We start from the raw sequence: 15,034 nt of genomic DNA on the forward strand, positions 1-15,034 counted from the left end.
TTGGGACTACAGGCTTGCACCACCACTGTAATTTTTGTATTTTTACTAGAGATGGGGTTTCACTGGTCAGGCTGGTCTTGAACTCCTGACCTCAGGTGATCTGCCCACCTCAGCCTCCCAGTGTTGGGATTACAGGCGTGAACCCCCATCTCCAAATACGTAGATATCAATCTGTACTATCATTTTTAAGACATGGAACAAATATACAAGAACTGCTGTAATCATTAACAAATTATGGTTATGTACTTACTTATTTTTTGAGATAGGGGTCTCACAGGGGAAAGAAAATGTGGCAGGTGGGGAGTACTTTCACATTTTTTTTTGAGATAGTCTTGCTCTGTTGTCCAGGCAGGAGTGCAGTGGCACAATCTCGGCTTACTGCAACCTCTACCTCCTGGGTTCAAGCAGTTCTCCTACCTTAGCTTCCTGAGTAGCTGGGATTACAGGCGTGTGCCACCCCGCCCGGCTAATTTTTGCATTTTTAGTAGAGAGGCGGGGTTTCACCATGCTGGCCAGGCTGGTCTAGAACTCCTGACCACAAGGTGATCCGCCCACCTTGGCCTCTCAAGAGTGCTGGGATTACAGGCGTGAGCCACTGCACCCAGTCTTTTTATCCATTTTATGTATTTGTCTTCTTAATAAGATTTTTTTGAACCTGATTCACACAATGGACTAGAACGCTTCTGAAGTCCTATTGAGTACTGACAATCTTAACAGTCTATTAATTAGTTTTATCCCTGTGTGATTAGTGGGCAAGAATATCTTAGTTTTAGCTAACTAAGGCTAAGCTTCCTGTTCTTCTCATATAAGATCATGTATGTTCAGGAAGATGAGTTAGTTTTATTAATATACAAGTAAGAAAATTAGTTGTGGAAATAAGTATATGCATGAAAGGTTAAGTGACAGAAAACTAAAAAAAATTGGTGATTTTGGAAATCTGCCTTTACTTCACCTGCCATCTCCCTAGTGACTTTAAGAATGCTACATAAAGTTTAAAAACCAAGAACATTTGGACATATTTTGAAGGTGTGAATTAATGAAAAAGTAATTTCACCTTTAATGATCAGCTCAGTTACTACTGTACTGTAAAGTTTCAAGACACTAAAATTAGCATACTCCAACAAAGTTATTTATATAACAGCTGTTTTTCTAGTCTAATTTTCCAGTATTTCTTGGAAATTCCCCAAATTTATTTCAATTCTCTAATCTTATCCCAGCCAATATCATGTTCTGTTTAATGTTTAACATGCTCGTATTATTAAAATATAGAAGTCCCAGGTCTAACCTTCAATGGACAGAGTTGTATGTCACTATTTTTTTGCCCCAACACTTTTTAGATGAATAATTAAGCAACACATATCCCTTTTGCTTTCATTGCCATTTTAATAAAAAAAGAATATAAACTCCTATATTACAAAATATATTTCGTATTGATGTCGCAATGGAAATTTTACAAACATAGACTTTATAAAAGGGTGTCAAGAAGCCAATTCCAGATGAAGCAAAGACATGAAAACAGGGAAGTTCTAGAAAAAGTCTAAATAAATGTATTCATATTCTATGAGTGAAAAAGATACTTCAAAAGGACGTCCGTAAGGCTGGGCACAGTAGCTCATGCCTGTAATCCCAGCACTTGGGAAGGGTAAGGTGGGTGGACTGACTTGAGCCCAGGGAGTCTGACACCAGCCTGACCAACATGGTGAGACCTCGTCTCTATAAAAAATACAAAAATTAGTCTGGTGTGGCAGTGCCCACCTAAAGCCCCAGCTACTGGGGGGACTGAGGCAGAAGGATTGTTTGAGCTCAGAAGGTTGAACCTGCAGTGAGCTGTGATCATGACACTGCACTCCAGCCTGGGTGACAGAGTGAGATCCTGTCTCAAAAAAAAAAAACAAAAAAAACCCACAAAGAACTCATATATATTAATTTTGTATAATTCCTCTAAAGGAATTATTCAAAGATCTCAAAATATTTCACTGATATTTGAGTCCTGTAAGTTTCCATTTCATACAGTGATATAAGACCATGGGTAGAATATATCAGCGAATAAAGGAAGACATGCCAAATGTCTCATCTGAATGTTTTGACCACTCCATGATCTTTGGTTCTCACACTGCTGCATAGTTAGGTTTCAGAGGCTGGTCTTCGAATTAGGTCACCAAAATATGCAGTGATTGTCTTCAATTTATTGTTAAGGAAGTTCTGTTCTATTTCCACTTGCCCTCCAGGCCCAGCTAAGGATGCCACCTAAAAAGATGAACAGAAGAAAGTCACACACACACATAAGCATAATTTCAAAAGTCTTCCATTTGTACTGTTTTGTCAAATAATAGGAAGACTCTGGCTTTTAAGTCCTTTGAATAACGAGGCATCTCAAATGTTCACTGCTACTTCCCAGGCGTCGATGCAGTATTTGGTGGTAGGAATACTTGTTTCAGGTCCTTTTGATATTATAGGAAAGTTCATAGTGTTACGCTGTTGTATAGGACTTGATTTCTCCAATGCCATAGCTAAAGAACTCAGAGGAAGAAAAAAAATGAACAAATCCTTCCCAAACATCAGATTTATTAAAAATTTTTATTTTTATTTTTAAACATTAGAGGCAGGGTCTCACTTTGTTGCCCAAGCTTGTCTTGAACGCCTGGTCTTAAGTATTCCTCTCACCTCTGTCTCCCAAAGTCATGTTTATTTATTTTTTTTGTTTTTTGAGATGGAGTCCTACTCTGTCGCCCAGGCTGGTGTGCAGTGGTGCGGTCTCGGTTCACTGCAATCTCTGCCTTCCGGGTTCAAGGAATTCTCCTGCCTCAGCCTCCTCAGTAGCTGGGATTACACGTGCATGCCACCATGACCAGCTAATTTTTGTATTTTTTTTTAGTAGAAATGGAGTTTCACCAAGTTGGCCAGGTTGGTCTTGAACTCCTGACCTGGTGATCTGCTCAGCCCAGCCTCCCAAAGTGCTGGGATTACAGGCCACCGCACCTGGCCTAGGTTTATTTTTAAAATATTATTACTATTTTTCTCACCCTTTTTCCTCCTCCTCCCCAGGTTTATTTCTTAACAAAAATATTTAAAGAGTATTTCCCTTTCCTGAAAGCCTTTGTCCTGTTCATCTTACTGTCTGCATCTCACCCTCTCATTCATTCGACAGTATTTACTGAGTACCTGGCTACATAATCCTAGCTCTGATCCAGGCCAGGATCCCTACTCTCATGAGGAGTCTAGCCTCTAGTGACTTTTCCTTCTCTCACTGATCTCCTTTCTTTTCTCCCACCTTGGACCACCTCTTCTACCTGTTGCCCCTTTATGTATTTTAAATGCTTTCTACAACAATTTTGGTAAAATACATTGCTCTTTTTGAGGTCTACCAGAATATAGTGACTGACTCCTTTATTAGGAAGCTGAAAGCACTGCTCCTTCCCCACCTCCACAGTTAGCATCAAAAGGATGCTAGCCGAATGACCAGCATTTGACAGTGGAATGGGGCAGTCAGCTGCTAAAGATTCTTTTGTTCCATGACAGTAATGCTTGCACTCACCTTGGTACATTATAAAGTAGTAATGTTTTACCCTAAGTTCTTATACAGGTAAGGTTTTGTTTTTGTTCAGTACTTTTGTCAACCAAACTCTCAGAAATCTTTTAAATAGCAAATATGTTACTTTGTAACTCATGATTATTTCACCAGAGATCAGTTTTTCAGGGTAGTAAGAGGAAAGATCAAGAGAAGGCAGAATGCAGTGGGGAGCCCTGGCAATCAGAGAATAGAATAGAATAGAAGACACAGCAATAGAAAAAAGCACACCCAAAGTATTAGGGACAGGCATAAACAACAAGAAACAAGCATTTTCTGTAACTGTAATCAGCAAAATTATAGTTGTGGATTTTGTAAAGAGAGGTGCTCAGTCAGTCTGGTTTTAAGGGTTGAGAGAATGTAATCTCAGTGGTATTATGCATACCACCCCGGCTTCTGGTAGAAGGGAAGATTTATTGTGCATTTCCAGTGAGTATGTAAAAAGTCACAGACACAGAAATAGGGAATAATCAACCAGTCATTCCATGGTACACTATGTGAAAATAAGTCAAATACAGTATCCCTTATAATGATTAAATGCACCCTCCCTACTATCTTTTTTTTTTTTTGGTAAGGAATACTTAAAGTGAAACTAGAAATGTAAAAATAGCCAAGTAGACTCACAGTAGCAATTATTAGGAATAAATGTTTTAAATTCTATTTTGGTATCTTTATGCCAGTCTGATATTTTTACAAGAAAGGGCAAAAAAAAAAAAAAAAAAAACAGTTATTTTGTCTTTAGCCAATAAAAGCCATTTTGAACAGTTTATCACTTTTCCACAATAATTTTTCTTTGAGTTGAGATGTAACTCAAATGTAGCATTTCTGCTGTGCCTTTTAACAAATAACTTAAAAATCCCCAGTTCTACCAATAATTTGCTGCATTAATTTAAAAAGCCATTTTTAGGCCCGGCGTGGTGTCTCATGCCTGTAATCCCAGCACTTTGGGAGGCCGAGGTGGGCAGATCACGAGGTCAGGAGATCGAGACCATCCTTGCTAACACGGTGAAACCCTGTCTCTACTAAAAATACAAAAAATTAGCTGGGCGTGGTGGTGGGCACCTGTAGTCCCAGCTACTTGGGAGGTTGAGGCAGGAGAATGGCGTGAACCCAGGAGGCGGAGCTTGCAGTGAGCCAAGATTGTGCCACTGCATTCCAGCCTGGGCTACATAGCGAGACTCCATCGCCAAAAACAAACAAACAAACAAACAAACAAAAAACCACATTTTTGCTGTTGTTAAGAAAGCCATTAAAATAGGCTTTGGCTTTCTAAATCCAAAAAATAGGAATACTGTCTCTCTCCCTAAAAGAGCATTTTAAAGAAAAGAAAAATTTCTGAGGTTTACTTGAAAAAAAAAAAATAAAGGTACTATAAATATAATTATTATTTCTTATATAAGCCATAAATAGGATTACACAAAAACCAATTTCTGAGAAGACAGGGTAGTTTTTTTTGTATCTCTTAACAGCTTTCAGAGGGTTGTCTAGATGTGGCTGCTTGGGATTACAATAAAAAACGAAGGTAAGACGGGAGTTTTCTCAGAAATCGTTGAGTTCTGAAGTCTGTGCAAAACAGTTCATGAATTACTTTATTCAATAACTATTATTGAGAGCTTACAGGTGTCTGTTCTAGGTAGTGTAGTATAGCAAAAAACAAACAAAAATCCCCACCTTCATGAATTTTACATTCTAGTTGGGAGAATCAGATGATGGACAAATAAAACAAATATTGTTCCTAATACTGAAGAAGAGGGTGAACCTATGTGACAAAATATAGTGAGAAAACTCTTATCTACTTAGTGTTTAGAAACAAATTTTTTTTTTAACTTAACATGTTACTTTCATGTGTTCTGATTACAAATAATTTCTAACTTTAGCCTTTTTGTACTTTTTCACATTTTCACAACTACATATATTTTAAAAGTCAGAATTTTGGAGTTGGAAAGACTATAAATTTAGTAATTCAAGCAAAATAACCTTGCTTCAGACAAATTTAATGAATGCCATTTTCTAGCTGTCCTTATTTTTCACTAGAAGGTTTAGCTGGCAAAATGTTATTTGGTTCCCTCCCCTTTCTTAGAATGTAGTAAACTGTGAGAGGAAGAGAGGTAGGAAGGACACAGAGAGGGATAACAGCAGGTAGAAACAGATAAAGATTAGTAGCTCTGGATTACTTTCCACTTTTTGGCATATTACCTAAATATATTAATTTTACTAAAATAAATCCCAATTAATTTGGAACAAAACTAGAATTAAGGACTGAACTCTCGACTAGATTTGACATCAGGCAGTAAAGTTATTTGGGGACTGGGAAAGGAGAAACAGAAAAGATCACAATGAAGGTGTTAAAGTACAGAAGATTTAAGCATCAAATATACATTCAAAACTGCATTTTTTCTTTTTTTTGAGACGAGTCTGACTCTATCACCTAGGCTGGAGTACAGTGGCACAATCTCGGCTCACTGCAACCTCTGCCTCCTGTGTTCAAGCGATTCTCCTGCCTCAGCCTCCCGAGTGGCTGGGATCACAGGCACCCACCACTGCACTCGGCTAAGTTTCGTATTTTTATTAGGGATGGGGTTTCACCATGTTGGCCAGGCTGGTCTCAAAACTCCTGACCTCAGGTGATCCACCCGCCTCGGCCTCCCAAAGTGTTGGGATTACAGGCATGAGCCACTGTGCCCGGAGCAAAACTGCATTTTTTCAAAAGAAACTGAATTTAAAGTAAAAGTGCATGATAACTGAATGAGAGAAAATAACCTCCCAACTGCATCCTACTGGAAGAATATATAATAATTACTAATCACAGATACACTTTACTACAAGAAAGACACAGAAACATCAGAGCACTGAAAAATGCCCTATTACTACATGGAAGAGATTGTATCTACGATATGCAGAAATGTGGGTAGAAGATAATTGTACCAGATAAAGACCATTTTATGTGGCCTTCAGATCTGTGTCAAATACAATGCTAGCAGCAGCAAGCATCTGAAATACTGGCTGTGACTACAAACCTAATGTCACACAGGCCAAGTAAGTGCCTTACCACTAGTTCTTTTTGTCCTCTTTTCTTCTGCTAGATCCAACTAATAATCACACGAAAATAAAACAAAGTTGAGAAAACATTTCTGGTAATTAAAAGTTCTCTGGGAGGTGAAAGAAGAAAATATTTTTTAGTCAGCAGAAAATCAGGCATCATTCAAACTTAAAAATATTCATTAAATTAGTTCCATTCTCTGCACATGGTAAACAGAAATGAGATTTCTATGCTTAAGTAAATAAATCTTAAAGCCACCATCATCAACAGGAACACCTGGTGATAGGTCAAAAAAAAATTCTTCCAGGCTGCCGGGCATAGTGGCTCAGGCCTGTAATCCCAGCACTTTGGGAGGCTGAGGCGGGCAGATCACCTGAGGTCGGGAGTTCGAGACCAGCCTGACCAACATGGAGAAATCCCGTCTCTACTAAAAATAAATTAGCCGGGCATAGTGGTGCATGCCTGTAATCCCAGCTACTTGGGAGGCTGAGGCAGGAGAATGGCTTGAACCCGGGAAGTGGAGGTTGTGATGAGCTGAGATCAGGCCATTGCACGCCAGCCTGGGCAACAACAGCAAAACTCCGTCTCAAAAAAAAAAAAAATTCTCCCAGGCATCACAAGCTAACTTACACTGGTGTCCTAAAAGGAGGCTACCAGGCCAGTTACGGTGGCTCATGCCTGTAATCCCAGAACTTTGGGTGGCTGAAGTAGAAAGACTGCTTTAGCCTAGAAGTCCAGCCTGGGCAACATGGTGAAACCCTGTCTCTACAAAAAATAAAAAAATTAGCCAGGCGTGGTGGCCCGTGCATATGGTTCCAGCTACTCTGAAGGCTGAGGTAGGAGGATTGTTTGAGCTTGGGGTTTGAGGCTGCAGTGAGCTGTGATCATGTGACTGTACTCCAGCCTCGTGGATAGAGCGAGGCTCTGTCTCCAAAGAAGGAAAAAACCCCACCGAAACCCAAAAACAACCAGTTCACTAAGTTCTGTCCTTCACTCATTCTCAGAACCAGATACCGGAAACATGAAGACTGTTCAACAAATTACAGGAAGCACAGGCTATCAGTACAGCACTGGCAGATAGCACTGTGTGGCGCAGAAGAGCTGGGTATCCCTCTAATTTCTATCTCCATCATTTAGTGAGAAAAGTTACCCACAGAAGTGAAGGAGATACAAGCTATATTTAGAAGCATTTCAGCAAAACTGCATTTGTGTCTTCCCAAGTCAACTATGAGGCCAATCAGTCCCACAACCCCTCTAGAGCATGACAATATATACGGTTTAAGAACAAACGATTCTGCTCTAATTGTGCAGCAGCAAACTTCCCAAGGGAAAAGCTGGCTAGTAAATATTAGGAACTGATCACATATTTATCATGAATTGCAGTGTATGATTAAGCAGTGATTTCACTAAGAATCGAGTTGGTCTAGAAAACTGGGAACTGAGCCGGACGCAGTGGTTCACGCCTGTAATCCCAGCACTTTGGGAGGCTGAGGTGGGCGGATCACTAGGTCAGGAGATCAAGACCATCCTTGCTAATATGGTGAAACCCCGTCTCTACTAAAAATACAAAGAAATTAGCTGGGCGTGGTGGTGAGCGCCTGTAGTCCCAGCTACTCGGGGGGCTGAGGCAGGAGAATGGCGTGAACCCAGAAGGCGGAGCTTGCAGTGAGCTGAGATCACGCCACTGCACTCCAGCCTGGGCCACAGAGAGATACTCCATCTCAAAACAAAACAAAACAACAAACAAACAAAAAAACTGGGAACCAGGCTGGGTGCAGTGGTTCATGCCTGTAATCCCAGCACTTTGGGATGCTGAGGTGAAGAATAGCTGGCCAACATGGCGAAACCCCATCTCTGCAAAAAAATATAAAAACTAGCCAGGTGTGGTGGTGCACACCTGTAGTCCCAGGTACTCGGGAGACAGAGGTGGGAGAATCGTTTCAGTCTGGGAGGCTGCAGAGAGCCGTGATCATGCCACTGTCCTCTGGCCTGGCTGTCTCAAAAAAAAATTGGGAACCAATTACTGAAAGAGTCAAATTCTACTTATTGCTCCAATCTCATGGCGAGCTAATATTGTGGTAACAGATAAATCTGTTTCTTCTTGGTAATGAACACTGTGTCAGTGGGAGACAGCAAGGTGTAATAAGACTGTCGCTGTGCGGCAGAATGACCAGGCAAATCTCCATACCTCCATAGTTTAGCCACCAATGAGATCAGGTGCTTCAGAAACATACTGCTCCAGAATCTCATGATGAGTCAATGAAATGGCTAAGAGGACACTGTACACCCTACCTAAGCATGTATGCCAGCTCCTATGCTGTAGATGTATAGTGTATGAATGCAGGGTATTGTTAGTGTGGTAGGAATGAACGCACTGTGGAGTGCTATGAGCTGTAAAGGCTATTTTCAAGTAACTAGCTTGGAGTCTACTATTCCAACATGTACCAGAAGCCCAATCCAGTTCTTAGCCTTCTTTTTACTCTCTCATGCTTCTGGTTCCTAAACCTGGACTAATGTTCTCTACTTATACGAGAGCTACCATTAGATTAGATTTCCACTATATTAACTTAATTCAGAAAAATTTCACACAAATTAAAAAAATCGAATATTTAGAAACCAGTTAGGGCCCAATCTTCCATTTATTAAATACACAGATACTATAATTACTTAGAATATTTGCAAATAAATCTGTGATACATTTTTATTGTATTTAGCCAAAACCACCAAAAATGCTAATAAACTGAATTGTTATATTTAAAACATTTTCCACATAACAATATTACCTAATAGTTTTTCATATTTACAAACAGTTCATTATTCAAATACTTACAATTCTATTCTTATATATGATAAGTTTTAGAAGTATGACCTATAAATACCTCATTCCTATCGACCTATCTATCCATCTACCTACCTATCTACCAAAATAAACTATTAGAAGTGACTGTTACAATGAGGAACGTTTCCCTTCCTAGACATTATAGAACAAAATATAAAAAGACAATTGGAGCTTTAAGTACTCTGCCAACTAAGGAGAGATGAGGGCCAGGCGCGGTGGCTCATGCCTGTAATCCCAGCACTTTGGGAGGCCGAGGTGGGCGGATCAAGAGGTCAAGAGATCGAGCCATCCTGGCCAACATGGTGAAACCCGTCTCTACTAAAAATACAAAAATTAGCTGGGCGTGGTGGTGTGCGCCTGTAGTCCCAACTACTTGGGAGGTTGCGGCAGGAGAATCGCTTGAACCCGGGAGGCAGGCAGAGGTTGCAGTGAGCCGAGATCATGCCATTGCACTCCAGCCTGGGTGACAGAGCAAGACTCTGTCTCAAAAACAAAAACAAAAACAAAAACAAAAAAAGAGAGATGAATCCCATTATTAAATCTAACATCAATTTTATACTTAGGGTTTATTTAATTATTAGTTAATTTGTAAACTTCTCCACTTTATGAGGAAATAAAGTAGGTAGGGTTTGCCTGGCCCAAATGTTACCATGACATGTGCCTGGGGAAGCCATGGAAGGATAGAGTGTGTCTGCTAGACAAAGGCCAGGAATTAACATAATACAGTTCATTTTTTAAACATAATTCTTAGGGATGTTGCTTAATGTTGCCCTGCTCTCTGTATTGGCAAGATACATATTATAACATGAAGATAAGTAACTTAAATTATCTTACCTGGAAAGTACAAATGCTATCACTCTTCTGAGACTAGATATTTTATGTCTAATTATAAAATTAAACAAGGATAAGGAGCTGCCATATCAAATAGACCAGCAGACTTCCTCTCTTCGTTCTTGCCTTGGGCTGAGACAAGACTCCTTATGTCAGAGATTCCACCCACAAGGATTTCACACAAAGGTGGTGTTTGATAATTGCTGCCTGCATCTTCCTTTGGGAAGGACTAAGTCCTTGTCTGTTCAGAGATTTTTATCTATTAATATATTCAATAGGTTTACCACTTAAAAGAGAAACCTTTCATGTTTGTGAAGCATGGTAAATCCAAAGCTAGAATTAGTTGGAATTCTCTGGCTGTCCAAGGAAAGAAAGAAAGGAAAGCATGGCAAGATACAGGCATCAAGCAGATAAAATATGTTTACTCTGGGCTTTCTGAATTGGATTTGAGATCCTAGCATTTTAGAAAGCTGAGGCAGGAGGATCACTTGAGCCCAGGAATTTGAGGTTGCAGTGAGCTATGATCATGCTACTGCATTCCAGTCCGCGTGACAGACAGAAACCCTATCTCCATTAAATAAATAAATAAATAAATAAATAAATATTAGTTCTTGGGTTTCAACAGCAATTTCAAACAGTAAGGTATATACCTTACCTCCAAAGAGCCTCTCACAAAAAGATATTTTTCTAAATTACTCAGTTCTTAGAGTTCTTAGCAAGAAATGCATGTCTTGGAATCATCTCCGAAGAGAAAAAAGGAATAGAAGATTGAGGTAATAAGGGACCTAGAAAAACATTTCACTAGATACAGAAAACAATTAGCATCATCTCTTACATGGAAATATTTGAGATAAGTTGTATTTGTATTGAGTCCATGCTATTTAGGATGATATAAACATTATCTAAGAGTACAATCTCCCTGGATGGGAAATTAACTATCCTTCACAGACATTTCTATGAGAAAAATACAGCCTGAGTTTCAAACAGCAGACTGTGACACACTTGGGAACTCAAACCATCTGTAAATTCAGGTTGTTGTAACATTCTAAAAGTTCCTTAACAAAAAAAAGTCAATTTCTTTGCAACTGTGATTTCTCTAAATTTTTAGTACTGTCTCCTGTCATTAAAAAGTTCCTACATATGGATACATTTTCTTCATTTAAAAAAAGTTGATTTCCCATTGTAATCTGATCTAAATTTGATAGCAAAAAAATACACTTGAAATAATAATAATAAAATAATACACTTGAAATCTCAGTCTTTCTTGGTTTCATTATTCCCTAGTGTCATTACTCCCTCTAGAGGCAAAAAACATGAATCACCAACTCCAATTCTGGAAAGTTTTTGAAATAAACCAAAAACACAAGTTAAAGAAAAAGTTAACTTTCTCTTTGTGAAACTGTTAATGTAACTAGAAAAAGTTAATCAGCTTAAATTGCATGATAAACAGTGATTTCCTCTCATTATTCAAGTACTCAAATGAGCCTGTCTACATTTAATATAACTTCCAGATACTTCCAGTTTTCTAAGAACAGTGAGTCAGGGACTACTCAAAAACACATTCTCTGGTAAGGAAACGTCCTGTATCTTTTACTGTACTTGTAACAGTTAAGACAGAAACTCATGGAAGTTTTTCAGTAATGGCTTACCTGGTCAATATCAGCATTTCTTGGAAGAAAATAAACAATATTATTAGTGATCTTCTTGGAAAGTCTGAAAATTTCAAAGGTGGACAGCAGTTAAGGAAAAATAACGAAAACAGCAGCTAATTTCTAATCAGAAAGAGGTATGTTTTACTTATCGTAACTCAAATGTATTTCAAAATGTAACTAAAAAGCAAAAACTTAAACCCTTTAATGGAACCTAAAAGAGAATTACATATAAAATTTTGTAATTCAGCAAAATACTGTATCGATAATTCAAAGACTAATAGTTAAATCGATTTCAATTATCCTAGTGGTAGGTACTAGGCAAGAGTCAGAAATACAGATCCTTTCTCTGTCATTTCCTAATTATTGAAAAACAGAATAGGAAATAGGAAAGCACAATACCACGTATTCCCAGTAAAGAATAAAGTAACCATGGCCATCGTAGTCTACACTCTAAATTTTATTTTTTAATTTTTGATTTTACTTATTATTCTTGAGATAGAGTCTGGCTCTGCTTATTTATTTATTTTTGAGACAGGGTCTGGCTCTGCTGCCCAGGCTGGAGTACAGTAGTGCAATCTCAGTTCACTGCAACCTCCTCCTGGGTTCAAGTGATCCTCCTGCCTCAGCCTCCTCAGTAGCTGGGACTACAGGATTATAGGCATGTGCCACCATGCCCAGCTAATTTACACTGTAAATTATTATTTTTTTTGAGACAGAGTCTTGCTCTGTCACTCAGGCAGGTTCAAGCGATTCTTCTGCCTCAGCCTCCTGAGTAGCTGAGATTACAGGCGCCCACCATCATGCCCAGCTAATTTTTCTATTTTTAGTAGAGACAGGGTTCAGCCGTGTTGTTCAGGCTGGTCTTGAACTCCTGACCTCAAGTGATTTGCCTGCCTTGGCCTCCCAAAGTGCTGGGAGTACAAGCGTGAGCCACCACACCCCGGAGTACACTCTAAATTTTAATAGCAATTTAGAAATGTTTCCTGTTAAGAGTCAAACAGATGACTACTGTGGAGTGGCAGGTAGCGAAAGGGACAAATAACAAATGTTACTCCATGAAATCAGGTTTTGCTTTGACATCTTGGAAGAGTAACAGGAAAAATGGGAAGATACACAGCAAATTAGCCAGCATCAGTGTCAACTGAAGAGTTATAGAATGGTTACCGACAAACTGCAGGGATATTTTTTGAGGAAATTCCCAATTCACAAGACAATAAGTCCAATCTTTGTGTTCTAGTCCTTGTTTTATAATGGTAAAATCGAATAGCAAGCAAGGGAAACATGACCTCATATTTGTCATCACTTTTGGAGATCGACTCCCACATAATTTTTACATACCTGCTTTTTATGTAAAATAAACTAGAATTTACCAAATGCTGTTAGGTAATATTCCGTCTCATCACTAATTTCTCTCTCTCTTTTTTTTTGAGATGGAGTCTCGCCCTGTCGCCTAGGCTGGAGTGCAGTGGCGCAATCTCAGCTCACTGGAACCTCAGCCTCCCAGGTCCAAGCGATTCTCCTGCCTCAGCCTCCTGAGTTGCTGGGAGTACAGGCGTGTGCCACCATGCCTGGCTATTTTTTTGTTATTTTTAGTAGAGACGGGGTTTCACCATGTTAGCCAGGATGGTCTTGATCTCCTGACCTCGTGATCCACCTGCCTCGGCCTCCCAAAGTGCTGAGATTACAGGCGTGAGCCACCGTGCCTGGCCAATCTCTCTCTCTCTTTTGAGACAGAGTCCCGCTCCGTTCCCCAGGGTGGAGTGCAGTGGCGCGATCTCAGGTCACTGCAACCTCTGCCTCCTGAGTTCAAGTGATTCTTGTGCTTTGGCCTCCCGAGTAGCTGGATTACACGCACGTGCCACCATGCCCGGCTAATTTTTGTATTTTTAGTAGAGACGAGATTTCTCATGTTGGCCAGGCTGGTCTCGAACTCCTGACCTCAGGTGATCCACCTGCTTCAGCCTCCCAATGTGCTAGGATTACAAATGTGAGCCACCCCGTCCACCCTCCCACACTCCCTGTTTCTCTCACTCTCATGCTCCTTTCTCTCCACAATCACTGTTTCAGTAAACTCTTAAGACTTCCAAAGGATATCCATCAGGAGACATCATCGTCCTAATGTCAAAGGTCTCTGCAGTGGCATAGTCTGGCCCTCCCCAAGGCGGGCTGAGGAACACAACATCAGCCTTTAAACAAGCAGCCAGCAGCAAGAAATCTCCACAGATGAACTCTATCTTATCTGCTATCCCATAAACTTCTGCATTATTACGAGCAAGGGCAATCTTAACAGGATCGATATCAATGGCAATCACTAAAAATGGGAAAAGAAAAAAATGAGTTAATTGACACTGATTATTACTTATATAAGATAGTTTATCTTTTGAATAGTCTGTCATCTTCTGTATAAGAACTCTTTTTAAAGAGGAGGAGACATTTGGCCACATATACCCAATATATAGACTTCCGTTTAAATTTTTTATTTAAATTAGAAAGATTCACTTGTGTTGTACCAAGAAAATGTGACTGAAGGTCTTGGCTTTCTTGTCTCATTCTACAGCTTTTCCTAAGCAAAGTGGTAATACTTGCCACAAAATATCTACTGAGTGCCAAATATGTGGCCACCACTGTGCTGTGCTACAGCCTGAGCAGGAAACACTTGAAAAGGTCACTGTATGGACAGCCTATAATGCTAGGTTTTGGAAAAGACAAACTTCCTCAAAATGTAGCAATGCCCAAATGAACACAAATTCGACAACTTCTAAGGAAAACCAAAATAAAACACATTTTTACAAACTTATATAGCCAAGTGATGAAGAAGAAGTGTAAAAACACCTGCCGATACTTTGGGAGGCCGAGGCGGGTGGATCACGAGGTCAGGAGATCGAGACTATCCTGGCTAACATGGTGAAACCCCGTCTCCACTAAAAATACAAAAAACTAGCTGGGCGTGGTGGCGGGCGCCTGTAGTCCCAGCTACTTGGGAGGCTGAGGCGGGAGAATGGCGTGAACCCGGGAGGCGGAGCTTGCAGTGAGCCGAGATCACGCCACTGCACTCCAGCCTGGGAGACACAGGGAGACTCCGTCTCAACAACAACAAAAAAAAA

At 39.9% G+C, this 15,034-nt stretch overlaps 2 protein-coding genes across 9 annotated transcripts in view; both read right to left on the bottom strand.

The window, feature by feature from the left end:
* CHCHD7 (coiled-coil-helix-coiled-coil-helix domain containing 7) overlaps positions 1-15,034 on the bottom strand; it is a 1,019,570-nt gene that overhangs the window by 398,584 nt on the left and 605,952 nt on the right. The window lies entirely within an intron of this gene.
* TGS1 (trimethylguanosine synthase 1) overlaps positions 1,364-15,034 on the bottom strand; it is a 553,145-nt gene continuing 539,474 nt past the window's right edge. For 2 of the 5 annotated variants that reach the window (XM_050802344.1, XM_050802340.1), the window contains 3 exons: positions 14,025-14,241; positions 11,928-12,006; positions 1,364-2,247 (listed from right to left, as the gene is read on the bottom strand). In XM_050802344.1, coding sequence (XP_050658301.1) covers positions 2,125-2,247; positions 11,928-12,006; positions 14,025-14,241 — 419 coding nt within the window. In that variant the 3' untranslated portion in view covers positions 1,364-2,124. Of the gene's footprint in view, positions 2,248-8,505; positions 8,602-11,927; positions 12,007-14,024; positions 14,242-15,034 lie in introns of all 5 variants that reach the window. The other 3 variants (XR_007728401.1, XM_050802342.1, XM_050802343.1) reach the window with 3 other exon arrangements.

The sequence above is a fragment of the Macaca thibetana genome, chromosome 8 (assembly GCF_024542745.1).
Source record: "Macaca thibetana thibetana isolate TM-01 chromosome 8, ASM2454274v1, whole genome shotgun sequence".
In the NCBI taxonomy this organism is placed as follows: Eukaryota; Metazoa; Chordata; class Mammalia; order Primates; family Cercopithecidae; genus Macaca; species Macaca thibetana.